The 21,279-nt window shown below is 25.6% G+C and overlaps 1 protein-coding gene across 2 annotated transcripts in view; it reads left to right on the top strand.

The window, feature by feature from the left end:
* sif (guanine nucleotide exchange factor still life) overlaps positions 1–21,062 on the top strand; it is a 1,284,896-nt gene extending 1,263,834 nt beyond the window's left edge. Inside the window, exons 22-24 of one of the 2 annotated variants that reach the window (XM_075376796.1) lie at positions 16,214–16,249; positions 16,807–16,953; positions 20,929–21,062. In XM_075376796.1, coding sequence (XP_075232911.1) covers positions 16,214–16,249; positions 16,807–16,949 — 179 coding nt within the window. In that variant the 3' untranslated portion in view covers positions 16,950–16,953; positions 20,929–21,062. The remainder of the gene's footprint in view (positions 1–16,213; positions 16,250–16,806; positions 16,954–20,928) is intronic. The other variant, XM_075376797.1, reaches the window with a different exon arrangement.
* The last annotated feature ends 217 nt before the right edge of the window (positions 21,063–21,279 follow it).

The raw sequence follows: 21,279 nt of genomic DNA, 5'->3' as shown, positions 1-21,279 counted from the left end.
ATAATAAAGTTTAGATGATAAGTTTGCTAAACTTAGATCAAGTTTGCTAGATCAAGTTAAATTGGTTCCCCAATGTGGAATTAACTAATTGTTCATAAATAAGAGAAAGAACCTCATTCTTGTCATTTCATTGATAAGAGTTTTATAATATGTTTTGACTATATGTATGATTTGCCGTTGCTAAATATTGCTGTTCAAGAAATACAGTATTTACAATGACATTATACATCTTGTATAAAAGAAATAAACATAGATAAAGCCATAGTTTTCCTTCATGAAGGAATTGCCCAAATTTAAATCAGTGACTGAACAGTGTTTTCTGTTATTGAATTTTTTATAATAACAAATATGAAAATCTTACCATTTTTAGTGATAGGTTGCTAACCAAATTAAAAGTTACTGTTCTCTTTAAGTTTTAATAAATCTTATAACAAAAAATAAATTTTTCATAATATTACTTCCAATTTTCCTATTCAAATCATTCTTTTATGTCATGTGAGAGAAAAAATGTATTGTTAGAATGAAAATCCATAGAATTGTATGAATGAAAAGTATAACTGTGTTGTGTCCAGTTTTGTCTGATTGAATAATATCTTATTAATTTTTCATCTATAGTTTCAGAAATTTTTGTAATCCCTTTAGTTTTATTTTTTCAAACTAATTTCATAAAAAGATGAAATTGTTTGGCCTGTAAAATCCTACAGTATATTTGTGTTTAACAATTTGAAAAATGAAACCTATTTTTTAACCAATCACAAGATAGTGGTTTAAAACAAGAGAATTTTGGGAGATTGCTATGAGATATGTTGTACCATGTCATATGTGACCTGTACTATTGATATGAGAATAGTACAGGTTAGAATATGCAAGATTAGAACACATTTACAAATTTACAATTAAGGTGGTAGATATATTGTTTTACTGCTTTATTTATTTTTAAGAAAAGAAGCAATAATTTGAGCAATAATTTTTTATTATTGCTCATATTCCTATTGTATCTTAATTTATGGTATTTTTGTTTCCAAGTTCTTTTGCAAGTTTTGCATTTCATATAACCTAACCTAACCTCAATGTTATTGTTTTTATAAATACAATTTTATCTTAGAGATTTCTTGTCCAGTATTAATTCTATCTGGTCATTTTTTTTATTAATAAATCTTTTTCCCAAATGACTCCAAATTCTAAATTACTGGATATGTATCTTAAGTTACCAAAATTATGCTAACCTGTAAACTTAGTTACCACAGTTATTAACAAAACGTTAACTATTCATCAATCAGAAAAGGTTTAAGAAAAATGAATTTATGCAAATATATTTTATTAATGCATATGGTTGTAGTTATTCTTAAATATATTTAAATAATATTATTTATATAATTTCTATAATTTAAAAAAAATGCTGTCTTCCATCTTGTAGTTTGTCTGTGATATTTATTATGTTTTTATTTTTATTATTATCACCACTATATTGGAATAAATTGATTAATATAATAATTTAATTATTACAGCATAATTTTAAAATAAAACTTATATTAAATAAAATTATGTATATTATTTTATTCTTGTTTATTTTATACTTGTTTAACTGTGGATATAATATTGCAGGAAATTGCAGATAATTAATCATTAATTGTTTAAAGTAATATTTATCCTTGTAATAATAAATTCTAAATTATATATTTTTTTTATTACTTCAGAATAATATTATATTATAATATTATTTTTATTTAGAAAAACTATAATTGTTAATCATAAGAATAGTGATTGTTTTAGCAGTTTTAATCAATTTTAAATCAAGGTTGTGTTAAAATTGTTATATATATTTAAAAGAAAATTACAAGTATTTATAAACTGTTGTATTTTAGTATATTATATAAGTTTCTGTTTTGTGATATATCGTTATTCTAATTGCTCCCTGCCACTAATCGGGTAGAAAATTACTTACTATTTATTATGGTGATAACTTTAAATGTTGTTTGAATATAGTGTATATGAATATTAGATTTTAAATACTGCACCATAGTTAAAAAAATAAATAGCACAATATGTGGATTAGGATAAGTTGTTATTTTATTAATTACAATTATAGTATATAAGAATCAAGATGTTTAACATAAATGAAAGTTATGATTGCTACTGTTATATAGTATAGTATTAATTTACATCCTTCATAGTTAACACTTGCATTTACTTTAACTACATGTTATGCTTCCGTTTCTAAGTTGGTACATTATTTCTTAACATAAAGGGATATAAATTAATTTATTGCTTTATTTATTTTTTATTTCACTTGGAAAATAACGTGGTAAAGTTAATAATGGTGATAATAATCCAGTTTTTATAATGGCTATATAATAAAGAAGTTCCATTAAGGGTTGCTTTTTCTGATAGTAATAACCATTATTTACTGTGAGCCAATTAAATAATGACAGTAAGCCTATTCTTTGTTTAGTATTGATGTGAGAAGATGTAGTTTGATCCAGTAGACTGCTTTTTCCAATGAATGCAAATTAAAACTTATGTCAAGCTGTAGTTTGGGTTTACACTAAAAGTTGTAGCAGTATTTTGCATTCTGAAATAAAAAGATTAAAAGTGAAACAAAGAGGAGTGATCAGATTTTATTTTAAATTAGGAAAGAATGTTATGGAAACATTTAATGATTGAAAAAATGTGTATAATGATGAATATTTGCCTCGACCACATACGTTTGAGAGGTTTACTCTTTTTTGGGAAGGATATGAATCAGTAATTCTGGGCATGGTTCCATCTACATCTAAACTGAGATTTTGAAAAAGTTGAAAAAATTGTGCGTAAAGCTTATCAACTTCAGTGAGGTTGCTTTCTTAGATGATTGATAGTAATGAGGAATCTATTCAAGCACTTTCAAAAGAAGATCTGGGTTAAAAAAGTTTATTACATTTGTTGGGTTTTGTGCAATGAGAAAAGAAGTTGATCGTTATTATCGATTTGATAGCAAGGGTTGACAGTAATTTAACCCTTTTGAGTAAAATTGTTACTGATAATGAAACCAGTATTATTGGTGTTGGGTGTTTCAATGTGATCATAAGAGCAAATAACATAGTTCACATCCTCTCCTCATCAGAAAAGAGTGTGCTTGGAAAAATCAGAAGTGAAAACCATTTCTCTAGGAACAACAACACACTGTCACAACAAAGTTATATTAGGAAATTTTATGGCAGCTGTGGAATCTGAATCATTATCAGCTAAGACACAAGATATTTGAATCAAAAATTCCAAATATTACATGACAATGCATTCACCTGCACTACAAAAATAATCTAATAATTACCCACTCTTTGGATATGGCTTCTAAAACAGATTACTTTTTGTTCCTTAAAGTCGAAAGTTTTGAAATGAATGCATTATGAAACTCTAAAGGACATTCAAGTGTCTGTGACCAATATCCTGAGAACATTACCAGAAGAGCAATTTTAGGAGTGTTTCCAAAACTTGCTCCATAGATTCAATAAACAAATATAAATCAGAAAGCCTTACTATATATATATATATATATATATATACTGTTTATTCTGCCACAAATCTTCCTTTTTTTATTGTGTCAGTTTTTACATTTAACAATATAGTTTGTACAATTAATCCCTGTATTGAACAGAATGATGCTGTCACTTATACATCTGAATATTACCTGAATTTCATGGGGTTGGGATGCTGATGTCCAAGAGTATTTGTGTTGCGAGTTATTTATGTTGCTTGATGTAGTACCTCTTTCATTACCTAATTTGGTCAAGTGTTTTAAAAGTACACTCCCTCTTATCTTTCTAATGCTTATTTTTCGGATCCATTTTCTCTTAAAATTATGGATAATGTGATACACAGCAAGAATCATAATGTAAAGGAAATCACTTGACTTAGAAAGAAGGATTGTGTTTTGGATTTAAAATACTTAAATGATTTAAAAAGACTTAAATTTAAAAGATTTTTGTTTATGTAATATAATTATGGAGTATATGCTTTATTACAAATGATACAGGAAATTTCTATTTATCTGTGTTAAAACTTGGTGTAGACAAGTTGTAAATTATTTTAGAATTAACTTTTTTAAAGGCTAAAATTATATTAGATAAACAAAATTGTGTAAAAAAAGGATTGCTTTTTCTACATGACATTATATTTGTTCAGTTTTCCTATGATTCTGATTTAATTGGTATTAATAGAGAAATTTTGATTGGTGAATATATTATTATCTATATAAAGATTATAAATTTTGTTGTAACTAATGTAAATTTTAACAAGAAGCTTCAAATAAATTATGTTTATTTTAATTTGTTTTAATATCTATTTTGTGATTATTTTTTATTGCATGACAGCTCTATATATTAATTTTTATAAATTTAAATTAATGTATGATAGTTTTCTGTTATTGAAGATGAAATGAATTACAAACTATATTTTAATAAGTATTAATTTGTTGACAAATTTTAAATTTAACTGTCTGTTATAAATAATTTTAAAAATATTAAAATAAAAAAATACTTTTAAGAAGTTACATAAAGAAATACTTCTCAAAATGTACTCATGAGTTTATTTTTAATGGCGAGAGATTACATATATTTCCAGGTATTTAGCTAATGAGTGTTTAGATTTAAACATTATTGATTTCATCTGTTAGTTTTCATTCAAAGCTTAGACTCTCCGGGAGAGGTGTACTATGCCAAAAATTTGCAATAATTGGTTTCTTTCTAAAGTGAACTATTATTTCTAGATAATGATTAATTTTGTAAGTCAGATATAGATTCTAAAAAGAATTATATTTCAATGAAAATTTTTTAATGTTACAGAAAATTCTCCATGGTAGAAGTATGTGGTTATGAGTTGTGCTTTGTTTCTAAAGAAAGGATGGCAAAGAAATGTTTACCTACCTCTTAAATCTAGACCTTGTATTCTTTTTTAGTAGTATTACCTTGGCTTTGTGTAACAATTCCTGCCCCAATAGTAACATTGATAAGTGTCAAACTAGCCTTTGAACTAATAACCTGAGCATTTTTTTTATCACATTACACTAAAAAGCAGGATAATGTATTTGGTTAATCATATTATTATCAATGTTGAATTTAAATTTTTAGACTAAAAGTCAGACATTCAGTATTCAGTATTCAAAGCACATTCAGTATTCAAAGTTTCTTGATAATCTTATAGCATTTGTAGCAGAGTATCATCATGTTATATCATGATTAGGCTAACTAGTGATCTTGTGACTTCCAAAATATGCTCAATTTGATAATTTTCACGTCAATAACTTATTTTACTTTGGTAGAATTACTTTTGGTGAAATTCTGTATATTTAAAATGAAAAATATATAATTACATTGAAAAGTAATCAACAGATGATTTTTTTATGTCAAATTCTTAATTCTTAGTTTATGTCTAAATTATAAGTTAAAAATTTGTGTTTGGAAATCTTGTATGAAAATATTGTATGTAAAATAATCTTGCCTAACTAGGATTCTAACACAGAATCTTTCAGATGAAAGGCAAAGATGCTACCACTCTACCATGGAAATCATTGGAGTACCAGAATTAAAATATAAAATAATCTATTTTAAAAAACATTAAAAATATTAATCTTAATTTAATTCCTTAAAATAGTTTTGAACTTGAATAACAATACTCCTGTCTACTCATTGGCAAAACTATAAAAAAACAAAATTTATTAATTTTACCTCTACAATTAAGTAATGTATAAAATACAATTTTTCTTTTTTTTTTAATAGTTCTGAAAATATATTTTTCATGTCTCTTTAAATCATATTTTATTTTGCTGATCTTAGAAAAACACCAAAATTTTAAATAATATTGTCTACCCAAGTTCAGTTTGATGGGATTTCAAAATATCCATATGTATTAGTGAGAAAATATTTTTGAACTTAATTATATTTTTTGATAAAATCAGCTCATTTTAACATCTCATAGTACTGGAATAAAACCATAGAAAATCTAAAAACCTGCTAATGTCATAGGAAAACCAGTGGTACATGTAGATCATTATGATATAGGTATCTATTGGACTGATATCTACCAACTAGTTCTCTTTCAAGTCATCACTTCTTCTACATCTTGGCATGACATTGTATGTTTTAATGTTTAGGAAAGATTAGGTTAGGAGAGATTGATTGGTTTTTTGTACAGTCACAGGATAGAATTTAGTATGGATTCATTAAAATCTAGCCAAAGCCCAGTGAACATCATTTGACAAAATAGGAGGGGGGTAAGGGAAAGGCATAGACAGTGAGTATGGGATGATCACCTACAGAAGGACCATTAAATGTCACAAACAGCCTCACCCAAAGGAGCAGTCTTCCTTCTGGTATTGAGCCTCTTTCACAACCAAAATTGTTCAGTAAATAAGGGTATTTTTATCCAGGTTGGTAATAGCTATCCGATTTGCAGGACAGTAATAAATGATACAGATCTGAATTTTGCATCAGCCAGTTTACACATATGAATGAAAATTGCTTTCCTACATTTATTAAAGAGCCACGTGAGAACAGGCTCAAACTTCCCTAAGTAAAATCTTCATCCAGTCACTGATATGGTATGTAGAAACAGCTAGAATTCTTAAACTGTTCAGTCTTATCACCATGGAAAAATAATTTTAGCCTTCATCATGGTATTTATTTGTGTAAGAGTATGCAGAGTTTAATTTTTAGTATTTACTGAAAATTTTTGTGTGTTTTACTACTGTTTACCACAGACCATGTTTCAGTTTAGTTTTTAAAATGTGTACATAACACACTAATTTTTAAATTACAATAATAGGCTTTTTTATTAACTTGTTATTTAATGTATGTAGTTTTTATAAGTGTTTATAATTTTGTATTTTTAACTATCCATTTTATTTTTATTTCAATAAATTAAAAAATTATTCATTTTTTAATTATCTGAAATTGTACTTGCAGAAAATGATTTCAAAACTATTGTGCTCATCCCCATAAATCATTACACAAGTGACTATAATGATGGTACTCACTAATTACACATGACTGTTTTTCCTTATTAATCACTGGCAATACTAGTAATGAAAGGGTAAAGAACTAGACATCACTTCTGAAAAGATTTTCTGGAATCATGATTCAATGTAGTTAGAGAGTGTATATAATTTTTCTAAAGAAATGTTTAACCATGTTTTGTTGTGTTGAACAATATATTTCATTTTATTTGCCATTCCTTGTCATAGTAGTTGCATCTCTGCCTTTTATACAGAAAATTCTTGGTTCAAATTTGATTCATGCTTGGCATGATATAAAAATTTGTAATTGGGATATCTTTAGTTACTTAAATAAATAAAAAATATTTTAGGAGCATAACATAAAATTCATAACAATCAAACATTACAAGAAATAATGGAATGTATACTTACACAATAGTAAATCCTTATGTCCATTACTGTGCAAATAATTTTATTTTTAATGTAGATTTAATAAAGTAAAAATATAAAAAAGTATTTCCATTGAATAGATAGCATTCTTTAAATTTTCATTCTGTGTTTCAACCTATTCTAGAAAAAAAAAACAAATAACTAAGCTCTTTAAAATGGTCTATATATTTTATTGTAGTTTAATAAGTAGAATATTGACAAATAACTTGTCATTTGATTACAGGTGTACATTGTCAGACGAAATGGTTAAACTGACATTGGAATACTGTACATTGAAAAAAAATTATTGATTTAACTATAAAAAAATATTTACATAATCAATTATATGTTAGCTTCAGTACCCTCTGATTAAATATCATTAGTAAGTTCAAAATTACACAAACTAGATTTAATTGCATTTAAATGTCTTGTGGCCTTCACTCCAGAAACATTTTTAAATATGAATCACTCAGTCATTTGAAAAAAAGATGGAACACATCAGTACAAGAATGAGTTAATGTAATATGCGAATAACAGCAGTGTAATTTGAATTTATTTCAGACGTTACCAGTAATTAATTAAAAAACAACTTAATATTACATTTATTTGTAAATACATTGAAGTTATAGGCTGTTGTTGGTATTAACACTTTACTAATTGACAGAGAGATATTAGCAGCTGATAATGTCATCTGAGTCTCTTGTTAACCCTTTCTTATGAGCTTACTGTTGGATATTAATATATCCAACCATTTCATAGCTACCTTTACCATTTACATAACAGTAAATTTACTAGTTACCTTTACTATTTACATAGCAGTGTAAAACAATAAATCTCATTACCATATTTGTAATTAATGAGAAGAGAAAATTCTCTCAAATATTATATTCATTTTATTTGTTTATATTTTATATAATGTTACTGTTAATAGTACTTTTTAAATTAATGCTGCACTATTATCATTGTAATCATCATTATATAAGTTTCATTATATCATTATATAAGTTTGCAAATAATAATTATTTTAAACATTCTGTATTAGATGATAATTTGTTAAATAGAATATATATTTTATAATAAAGTATTTCTAATACCTTACAGTAAATGTTAATGCTGATATTAAGTGAATATGTATTGTGCACAATATATGAAAACTATCATTAAATGACAAATATGTTAGAATCTAGGTTTGAATATTTTATAACTATAAATACTGAATTCTTTTTTTTAGATTTTAGCCATTTTTAGTTTAAAAAAATGGTTCTGAAATATAGAATAAATACTTAAATTATTGACAGAGATCATTATAAATTTTAAGTTTCATAAAAACAATTTGCTAACAAGTGTCAGTGCGTCAAGCCCTGGGTAAAGTATACTGCAATATGCTACCTAGCAGCAGAAAAATTGCTATTTTAGTATCAAACTCACCACATTTATAGAAACTAAATTTACCAAACAAATTTTATCATTAATTTTACTGTATACCTGTATTAAGTTTTTCTATTCAATAAAAGTCTTTGCAATTTTGAGTCAGCATTCATTAACTTTAAAACTGCATGTTTTTTTCCAGATTATAGATATCCTCATTAAGTATAATTTTAAACATTTATACTTTTAATTTTATTTTGAATATTGAGAATAATATTTTATATTAAAATCTGTTTTAATATGAATGAGTAAAATGCACTTCATTTCATTCTCTTTTTTATAGCTTTTATTTACATGACTATTTAGCATATTACTTTATTAGGCAATTTATAACATAATATCAATTATTAAAATGTTAAAAATTATCTAAATGATAGAGAAAAGCGAAAAAAATATCATCTCTCAGATGCATTGGAATAAAATATTAAAAGATTGAATAAAAAACTTGGTCAGGTAAGAGAGTTAATTGCTGTTACCATCTCGCTGTTCTAAAGCTTCGGAAATTTCTCAGAGAAAAACATCCTAAAAACTGATGGATGTAAAATTTCAATATTCAAAACCCCATTCAGTGAACTGGTAATCGCAGATCACCAAATGCTAGATGTAGTTCACTATACATAGTGAATATTTTTCACAGTGGCTAATGATCATAGCAATCACCATTTAAAATAAAATAGAAACTATTACAATAAAAATGTTCATTTATTAAAAATAGGTGTCAAGAGGTGAAAAAATGGAACATTATGGAATATTGTGTATTAGAAATAACAATTTTTCAAAATTATCAGTTTATTTGTAGTAGATGTCGGTGTTATGGTTTAAATTTTAGTTATATTGAGTACTTTGTTTTCTTTTGAACAAATATACTCTTTTTAGAAGTTTTGAAGTAATTTACAGTAAACTATTACATTTGGAGTAAGATGTATAATTTTTTCTTTTCATTGTTTATGTTCTGGTTTTTTTTTGGATAAAGTAGGATTAGTATACATATATTTAGAAGCACCTGTTTCTAAGTTTGTGATGTGCAATTTTATCAGTTTACAAATTCCTACATATACATAAATATTGATTCAAAATTCAATAAAATTTTATTTGTAATTTAAAATTTTATTTTATTTTTTAATGTTAGAGGAATTAGGCAGTAAGTGATTATAAAGGTATGACAAAAGAGCGTAGCAAAATTAGTATTTTATTGATTTCCATTGTTATTTAATTTAATAGGAACATCTAATATTAACACATAATCTTCATAATTATATAATTTATCATAAGTTTTTATCCTTATTTTTATTTATTTTATTAATAAATAGTTTTAACAATAATATCACACATCAATTTACACCAGTAAGGTATAATAAAATCGTAACTTTTATGTTGCTAGCAATTACTTATTTGAATTATGTGTTTACAATTAAAATAAGGTTCAAAATTTGAGTATAGCATTTAAACATTGCTCAGCACACCTAGTGAACATAGTAATATAGTTACACCTAAGTTTGTAAGCGAGACCTTAATGTACTGCAAATATTAGTCGCAGCACACAGTGAATCTTCTAGCAATTCAACTAGAATGTGATTAACCAGTATTCTTTTTTAGAGAACAGTTTAAAGATTACATGTGAATGCAACAAAAGAATTAAAAATTACAAGGAATGTTCAATAATTAATGGAACAAATTGATGTAGACAAAAAACTATTTATTCAATGGCAATGAAACTTACACTACTTTTCAACATACTCTCTAGCAACATTTAGACACTTGCCCCATCATTCTGTGAGCTTTTTGATTACCACAGTGTAGAAGTCTTTACCTTGCTGTTTAAACCACTCATATACTGCTTTTTTGACTGCTTTGTTGTCCTCAAACTTCTTGCCACATAAAAAGTCTTTGAGCAAGCCAAACAAATGAAAATCAGATGGAGTGAGGTCTGAGCTGTAAGGAGGATGTGACAACACCTCCCAACCCAACCTCTCAAGCGTTTCAACTGTTCTATGAACAATGTGGGGGCGGGTGTTGTCATGCAATAGAATCAGACCTTTTGAGAGAGCGCCCTGATGTTTTCGTCTTATTTCAAGTCTCACTTTCTGTTGGAGCATGACAGAATAGTATCACTGTTCACCGTAGTCACTAAAAATTGGGCCTTGTGAATCCCAACAACCAACATCACTTTAGTAGCTGATGTGTGAGTTTTGAGTATTTTTTTGGTGGGTGAATTTGGATGTTTCTACTCATTCAACTTTGCCGTTTGGATTTGGGCTCAAAATGGTAAATCTATGTTTCTTGCGTAGAAAGCCACTATCTTCTGCTTTAAACCGCTTTTTAAGCTCAGAACAAATGCAAATCTGAGTGTCTCTTTGGGCTTGAATCAACTGTCTTGGAACCCATCTTGAACATGTTTTGCGATAATTCACATCATGAATGATTGAATGCACAGTTCCAACACTAATATTACACAAACTAGCGATTTGGAAAATTTTGACTTGCCTGTCTTCATGAATAAGATCATTTATTCAATTTTGAGCATGGTAGTCAAAAGTGTTCCAGCCACTTATACTTGTTACTGCCGTTTAAACACTTTTCACCATACTGTTTCAACATTGTTGAGTAAATTTCTGCCAGTTTCACATTTTCTGATAGCAAAAATCTTATCACTGAATGTTGCTCTTCCGGCATACACATTTCAAGTAGAGTTGACATTCTGAAATCAACAAAAGAGGTTATGTTTAGATTAATTATGATTGAACAGCTCATTAAGTGTGTTTCCAAGGTTGCCAACTTGACCCTCAAAAAGTTTCATTGTTATTGAATGAACTGTTTTTTCTCCATATCAATTTGTCTCATTAATTATTGAATGTCCCTCATACATAGCTGAAATTCAGGATGTTGGTATTTTAAAAAATAAAACTATTAAATGAGAAAGTTGAATTCTTAGAAGATGAAGCACATCAACTTTATTGAACTATATACAAATAAGAGTATCCTCTTGTTTGTAAATAGTTTCAAGTTTTAACTAGAAGACACAGTAAAGCTGTAACTGCCATTGTACAACTGGGCTAGAGTTTTTTAAATCTATACTCCAAAGATGAATCTTACGGTTAGATAGGTATTCTGATTAAAGAACATAGGTACATTCAAGTAAAAGGAAGCAACAATAAAAATATGTAGTCTTATTATTTTTTCCCCTATAATGAATGCTTTTCCCATAGATTTATTATTACTTACAAATTTAGTTAATTTATTAAAAGTATATAATGTTTTGTCTTTGATTACTATTGTTAAAAATGTTGTCATAAAAATGACATTGAAAGAAATTTTGATTTAGTCCATTCATAAATGTACCATATGTACTTACCATATGGTAAGGTAAACTAAAATGTATTAGTTGCTTAATGTATAATTTTCAAATGGGCGTGGTTTGCCAGTTAAAATATTTGAGCTTAATTAATTGCAATTGTAAAGTTTTACTGTAGTTATATTTGTTTATAAATTTTATTTTGTTATTGAATAATACTAACAAAAAATTATACAAATTTTAAATTAGAAGTAAATGCTTATATAAAAAATAAGTGTAAGAAAGATTTATTTATTAAAAACTATGCGAAACTTACATAATTGTTAAATTCTATTTATATATTTTAAAAGTATATCATTAAGTTAAATTTAATGTACATAAAAGTTTAAAATATATATTTTTAATGTTATTTTACTTTTTTATTTTTTTTAAACATGAAAATTATATACTGCATGGCAACTTGATTAGCTGATGGCCTTTATGAATTGCAGATGTGTTGTAACAAAATGAATAACATTTTTTTGCTTTAAGTTAAAAATGTTTTATTATATTGTTGATACTAATTTGAAATTTTCATTCATAGAAAAATATTGCAAGTCATATTTATGTTTAACATATTTAATTTTTTGCATGACTAAAGCTTTTCTATAATAGACAAGTGTATATATCTATTTATGATTCATAGCAATTAAGTATTTTTCCCAATAGGAAACCACAGAAACATTATTCAGAGCTTATATTGATAATTTTTTAAAAGTTCCTAAAGTGTGTGTGCTAAAAATTAATTAATCTTAAGTAAGACTATTACAGTATAATTGTATGATTCAAAATAACAATAAAAATATATTATTTTCAAAAGTTAATGTAAATTTTAGAAACTTTTCATTACAAATTTAAACACAGATTAAAAATATTTGGGCCATCAGCTGAGTTACATTTCATCTGATTGTATCACTTAAATGCTACATTATGTTTGAATTAGATAATAGTAAAGCATGTTTGATAAAATAGTTGGGATTAGTTCTTTTCTTCTAATTGTATATTAACTAAATATCCTACAAAATTAAACCAAAAAAATATATATGGTAATACTTTACACTTAATCTTATCAAATGTTTACTCACGTGTAATTTTTTTTTACAAAAACATTTTTTTAGGCACAATTTATTGATAATTTGAAGCAAAATTACCTTTAACTTAAATTAGTTACCTTCATCTTATCTTTACCATGGTATCCTTTCATTTCAAAACTTGATTAATTTTTTAATTATTTGTTGCACTGATTCTGTATTAGTAATAATATAATTTTATTTTTTTTGGAATTAATTTTAACAGTAGTAATATTATACTGATTTTTCTTCCTCAAAATAATAGTTTTTTTTTAATTTTTATCAATGAAATGAACTAGCTTGAAAAATATATTCTCCATACTTTGTTTTTAACAGTTCAGTTTTTACACTTTTGGAATTAATTTACTTAATGGTAGTCATAAATTAATGTTAAATCACAATATAAATAACCTTATGGATGGAAACTCTTTTATAATTTTCAGCTGGCATAAAAATTACGTTTTTAAAAATGATTTTTATTGTTATGTTAAAGCTTGAGTCGACCTGTGTGGCATGAGTAGTAGCATCTCTGTCTTTCATTTTGAGGATGTGGGTTCGAATCCCAGTCAGGCATGGCATTTTCACATGCTGCAAAATTGTCATTTCATCTCATCATCTGAAGCTATACTTAATGGTGGTCCTGGAGGCTAAAAAAATGTTTGAATTAAAAATATAACTTGTTTATATGTGTGTGTATACAGGATATTGGCTGAAATTATAATTGAATTAAGAGAATTACTTAATAGTATGGATTCATTTCTAGAAATTTAATTTGAAAGTAAACAAGAATAAAACAAAGCTGATAAAATGAAACTGAAAAAATATAATGAGTTAAATTAAATACTTAAATAGAAAAATTCAGTTTACCAGCAGTTACAGAGTGTTTATATAAAGATAGTAAAATTACAAAGGGTGCACTGAAGAAGATATTAAAAGAAGACTAGTGCAAGCCAGAAGAGCTTTTATGCTGAAAAGTTCTGATATCTAACATAGATTTAGGAATTAGAAGGACATTTTTTTTAAATATTTGTATGGAACATAGCATTTTGAGCATAGTGAAACATAGACAACAGACAAACCAAAAAATGAGAATTGGGACTTTTGAAAGTGGTGTTACAGAAGGACTGAAAATTAGATGGATTGATAAAACAATAAATAAAGGGGATTTAAGATGTGTTGAAAAAACAGTAATTTCAGGAAGAAGTGTCACAAAAGAAATATTAGTTTTTTGAGCTTGAATTGATACTATATGAAAGTATAGGTGGTAAAGAAAGACAAAGATTAGAATACATGGGACAGATAATTAGCATTAAAGGTTATAAAGATTATATTGAGGCTAAAAGATTTGCACAGAATTGAAAGGAATGGAGAAGTAGACCAAATCGAAACTTAGGAATGGAGAATTAGCTCAAAGGTTGAACTAATCATAAAATTGTTTATAGCCATATTATTGAGCGATCACTTTTTCGTGGTTTTTTTTTTTTTAATAATAATGTGAATTCCTCTGCATTAAATTATCACCAACCATCTCTATCTACCAACTCAAAACAATCACTTCCTCATTGCAACAGCCATTTTGTAGATATTTAATCATTGCAAATTGTTAAATATTCTAGTTCTTCAGACATGGTGAAATTACGCAGTGATATTAAAATAAAAAGTGTTAGAAGAGTAAAAAATTAATTTATTTGAGGATTTCTTATGAAAAGATGGAAAAATAAAAAAAAAGACTACTTGGTTGTTAAAGATTTTATTCAGTTTATAAATATTTAATTTTAAATTAGAAATCCTATCACAGTACAAGAAATAATCTATCACTGGTTTTGTATATGCACTGTTATGTTTAGTAAATATTTTTTCCTGTTAGATGTGCATTAAAGACATAGACTATACAGAAAATGATTGAGAATATCATGTACTTTAAGAAGTTGAAATTCAAGAGGGGAATTTGAAAAAATTAGTATAGATTAAAAATTGTATTTTGAAAGAAATTTTTATATCTGTTAGTAAAAGTTAATATTTAATTTTTTATCTTTAAAAATAAGTGGAATAAAGTGTTTATTCATTTTTGTCTGCACTGAAAAATTACAAATTGAAGCCTAGACATACTAGAAGATTTTTTTATAATACTTTTGGTTCCTTAAATTTTTTGCCCTTTTTTTGAGGGGATTTTGATTAACAGCATATTCTTGCCTAATGAACATTTGACAAAACACAATTATAAAATTAAAATTGGAAGACCAAAGCTCAGGTAGTTTGGACATATTGAGAGGATGGACGAGGAAGATTACCAAACAAGATGATGCATGCAGAGGAAACAGGTGGAAGACCAAAGGGTTGACCAAGAATGAAATCGATAAATGCAGTGATTGAGGAAGTGCACAAGAGAGAGATGTGGTGAGAGTAATGGAAGAGAGGTGGTTCATGGATCAAGGCAGATGGAGAAATTTTGTGGGAAAGCTGGATTAAAGGGAACTGAAAATGATGATAATGTACAATTACCACTTCATAAGTGAACTCAATGAATGGATCATGGCTAAAGATCTCTTAAGTTATCATGAAACTTGTGGATTCTCACACATTTTGTTCAATCATTGGCTGTAAAAATAATTATATATAAGGTAATAATCACCATATAAGAATAACATTTTGATTTACTATAATGCTGTTTAGTAGTATATATACCTAATGTGAGTTCCATTTTTTTATTAATATTACCTACTACTGCAGGTTTTTTATTGGCCACCTTGCTAAATGTCCAACTTTAGAAAAGAACCAAGGTATTTTATAAATTAGGTTTACTATTACATCAGTAAATAAAATCAATAGTTTTGCAGCAGCCAAAAATAACACAGTATTTTGTATTAATAATTTTTATTAATATTAAACATGCTTAACTACTTTTGTAAATAAAATAATTTTTTTTTATTTTTGCTTAAAAATTTTATTTATATTTATTTATTTTCTATCTTTATTTTTTGTTTTTAGTGTTTGTTTATCTGCACTGCTTGAAGAAAAAAATAGGTAGGGTATACAATAATGCTATTAATTACACATTCTTTTTTTATTATTTTATTACTTAAGAGCTTATCATACCTGTATATAATATGTATATAGCACATTTTATTACCTTTATAGCTACTTACCTCTGCTTTGTAGTATATTTAGTATATTTTTAATGTCTGTTGGTTTCCTTCACTGCTGACAGAATATCTGCCACATAATTGCACAAAGTATAATAAAATGAATTCCTCAATTCATCATGCCAGTCAATGTTTTCCTTTAATAAAAATTATATATTTTTAAAAAATACCTTTTAATTATCCTTTTTTCCTTTAAATTTTAATGAATTCATTTTTTTTAAAATCGGTTTAATACTTAAAGAAAAAATAACAATAACTCAATGTTTATATTAAATCAGTACAATATAAAATTATAATTATAAATTATATAAAATATAAAATTTATTTAAATAAATTATTAATTAAAAAAAAATAATTATGCAAGTATGATAATTAATTAATATTTAATTTGAATTAAATATTATTATGTTAATAATAAAATTCAATCATATGTTTTAGGGTCTCCAGTTTGGAAACCAAGAGACATAGGCGAAGCGCTGACCCTTCCCCGCAAGAATAAAACCCCCTCCACATCCTCTGATTCTAGAACTTTAGGCCGCAAGCCGGATAAGTCAGACAACAGGGACCACTCAAAACAATGAACAGGTATTCATTATTAAATTAATTATTTATTAAATTTTTCATTAATTATGAAATTATTATAATTATACCATTCTTTCTATATCAAATTATGTACACCATATGTTTAAAATAATAACAGTAATGCAATAATTATTTATATGTGTTTTTAAGTTAAACTATTTTAAACAATATATTCTATTTTATTTTTTAATTAATTAAAGAACTTTATCCATTTATTTATTGATATTTTAATTTTAAAAAAAACTTTTTTCTAATTTCTAATATAATCAAAAATTTGTAAATTTAATTTTTACCTTTTTTTTTAATACAATAATATTATGGAATTAGACAAATTAACTCTTAGAATTTTTTTCTTTAATGACAAAAATAATAATGATTATTTTTTCGATATTATTCAACATTACATAAAATTAATAGCAGGAAAATATTTACTCAAACTGGACAGTTAGAAAACAAAACAACATGCATGGGTATCATTTCTATTTTCATATTTTTATTTTATTTGCATTAAAAGGTTTAGGCAAATACAGAAGTATTAAAATTAATATAAATGGTAATAAAAGTACTTTTCCAATTTTAAGTGATTTCATAAGATGTGTAAATTTTATAACAGCTCTATAACAATTTATTGTGATATAGAATTACAGAAGTTAGGAGAGGTCTCTTTCTTAGAACGTCAGTTGGAATATCAATTTAAGTTTTCTTCTTTTTCTGTTTACTAAACTACATTTAAAACAAATTCTGATTGACTTGAATGAAGCTGATTGTTGACATGCATTATTACTATAAACTAGATGCAATGCTTGTAATCATTAATATTTGTGTTCATTATATGTAAATATTATTATTTTTTTAGCAAAAATATTATTGAATTTACTTTGGTACACAAGCCTTCAGCATTTTAAGTAAGCTTATTGACTGTTATTAAGTTTATTTGTTATAATTTTATTAATTAAAATGAATTATTTACTAAAAAGACATCTTAGCTGAGATTAAGTTAATAGCAGTTGAGTTAAGGTATAATACATAGTATGAGGATTGTGTTTGTGGTTGAAATTTTATTAACTACTAATAAATTAAAATTATTTGAACATCATCACAAAATATGACATAACTTTTTAAGAATTAAAATATTTCAAAATATATGAAAATGATTCTTACAGATCTTTACAAAGTTAATTATGTAGCTCCTTCATTAGTAGCTTTAGGACGCCACTGTTAATTGCACCGATTGTGGTTAGAAACTCTTGTGTTATATTTGTTTATATGTTTTATAGTTAATAAATAAATCACAAACATTTTATTCATATCAGTTCATAATAACTGTACATTGTGTAAATCGTGTCATGAGGACTACTATTTCTTAGATAACAAAAAGTAACTAACTTTTCCCAGCAAGGGTTTGACATTTTTTCATTTATCATTTCAGCAATCCATTTTTAACATATATGTGTTGTAATATGTCCGAAATTGCAGAACTAAAATAAAAAATAGAATTCAAAATTTAGGTTTAAAAATAATATAAATGATAAAAAAAGGAATAATAACTTTATATTTTTAATTTTAATTTACTTATAGTTTTTCCAAAGGTTGTACCATTCTGTAATTTTATTGTTTGAGTATTTTTATTTTCTAAATTGAGCTTATTTTATTCACTGTTACTAATGTTAAAACCTGGTCTTCAAAATATAATCAGATTCCAAATATTTTTTGTTTATGATAACACTCACGACCACATCAACCATAAAACAACCAAATTATTAATCAACATTCTCATCAATTAAAGTGAATAATATGTGTACATTAACAGTAAAAATAATTTTATTTTATAAAACAAATTCTATTTTTATTTTTTGTTTGACCAAAAGGAAGACCTCTAAATTTGATTCATTTTAGAAATATTCTTATAGAAAAGAATTCATGTTTTTGCTAAGTTAAAAGTAAGAGTTTATTAAGTAAATCCTACCAACAGACTCTACAAAATAAAGATGTTCAAAAATAGAAGAGAGAAAGAGTTTCTCTTATGTCAATAGAAAAATATCTATATAACCTGGGAATTAACAGTACACATACTCATGTGTAGTTTTCCCACTGTAATTCAACTATCTCTATTACATAACAGATAAATAAGTTTTGAAATAAATTATTCTTTAATTCATCTATGTCACTTACACTATTTTATTTTTTGGGTAATTTTAAAATGATGTCTAACGAATAATGTAATTAGATGAAAAATATGGCCATAGAGGCCTAATTATGTTGCAAGTCATTGACAACTAATAATTATTGAATTTAAGATCAAGATATTGTTGGCATTCATGCTTCTTCATGTTTAAAAAAATAAAATATAATTCTCAACAGTATAAAAGATGATTATCGTCTATACAACTAATAAAAATAACTATTTATTAAGAAAATTTGTTTCGCATTTTAATTACAAAAGACCTATCAATTTTACTGTAAAAAAATTAATTTTAAAGTTTTCTCTGTCATCTCCCTTCTCAGTGATTGAAATTATAGGAGATCAATATAGCTTATGTATAAAATTGTAAAGTAGATTTAAAAGAATGTACTCTTTCTCACTTTGACATAATATTTCTGAATTTTTTTTAATTAAGGTTTAATGTATATTTCCTAATTATATCTTTAAGATATTTAAATTAAATTTAGTGAGAGAATTAAATATCTACTTAGTCTACTTTTAATGTAGCAAATAGGATATAACAATTTCCAATTCTTTTGGAAAAATAACAATATTACAAGTTACTCTTTGTGGACTGATTATATGATTTGTATATAAATTGTATCAGAATTTACATTCCTCATAAAATGGCTTCACTATTTTAATCTAATCTCTTAAGGTACATTGCTTTTTTTACACTTAAATGAAAATACCTCCACTTATAAACACTGATAATAAATAACAGTATTTGGTTTTAAGTTGTTAAAAAAGTTTCTTGAGCTTAAGCATTTATGTTGTATGTTTATGTATATGAACTGTTTATGTTCATAAGTTGTCATATAAAGTTATGATAGAAAATATTTATCTTATTACTCAGAATAGTTTACAAATAGCCTAAGAACTCAGAACTCAGAATAGCCTAAGAACCGAATCTTTACTTTCATTATCTTAGGTTACCTTTACCTAACCTAACACTAAGGTTATTGGTACATAAAGTCACCTAATAAATGCACAGATTGTTTACATATTTCATTATCAACTGATCGGCCAAGTTATTGACTTATTCCATAATAAAATGTATAATATTGATGATAAATTTGTAGTTGTACAGTTACAGCTGCTATAGTTTACAGAAAAATAATAGCAGCTTGAAGAGAGTAAAATATAATACTAGATGAAAATATAATCAAAAGTTGTTAGATGATTAATAAGTTAGATGATTGGTTTTATATAAATTAAGAAAATTATTCCAAAGGGACTTACTGAACAAATTACTAGCACTATTCTGATCAAGGTATTGCAGTTTTTTTTTAAATGTTCAGACAAATGCTGAATGAGTTAATTTTTTTTATCTGGAGTAGCATTCTTCTTATTTCTGTTGTGATCTACATCATGGTAATCAGAATAAAATTTTATTTATTTATTGAGCTTCTTTAATATTAATAAGTTTGTTAAAATGAAAATATAAAATATTTGGCATTATTGATAATTAATGAACGAACAACCATTTATCCTTTTAATTAACGACCATTTATAAATGGAATTGAATATATTTGTATAAAGATATATCAGAATAGAAGTACAAATATATTATTTATTTATATAAATGTATAAATGTTATTATATAAATAAAATTTGAATATTCAGAATTTACTTATCAAAATAGTGTTTTTAGGTTCATTTATTTCTTCAGTTAAATCATTTTTCTATAGTTTTTTCTTTTATTTACTATTAAAAATAACTAACAACTCACTATCAATGTTATGCGGCAACTGATTTCTATAAAATCTTTTCAGATCTTATTATACCACACACGTTTTACTGGAGTTGCCAGTGGATTGTTGTTAATGATGCTTATCTAATAATAATTCCGAAATCATCAGAATATTATTTGATTATATAATAAAAGAAGTTTCATAAACACATTATTATGGACACTATTAATTCCATCAAAAAGTGAGCTGCATAAGATCTTTTGGAATTTAATTTTCATTTAATTTTAATAGTGAGTTTTTAATAATTTTTTAAGGTAAGAATAAATAAGTATACCATGAGGTTGAAAATAAGTATATTACAAATAAAACCTTTAACACTGATTTCAAACTATTAATATCAACTCAAATACTGTGTTATTTACTGTGTTTTAA

The sequence above is a fragment of the Lycorma delicatula genome, chromosome 10, assembly GCF_047948215.1.
Source record: "Lycorma delicatula isolate Av1 chromosome 10, ASM4794821v1, whole genome shotgun sequence".
Taxonomy (NCBI): Eukaryota; Metazoa; Arthropoda; class Insecta; order Hemiptera; family Fulgoridae; genus Lycorma; species Lycorma delicatula.
Note: the sequence above shows the minus strand (reverse complement) of the source record. Positions and strands in the feature narration are given on the sequence as shown.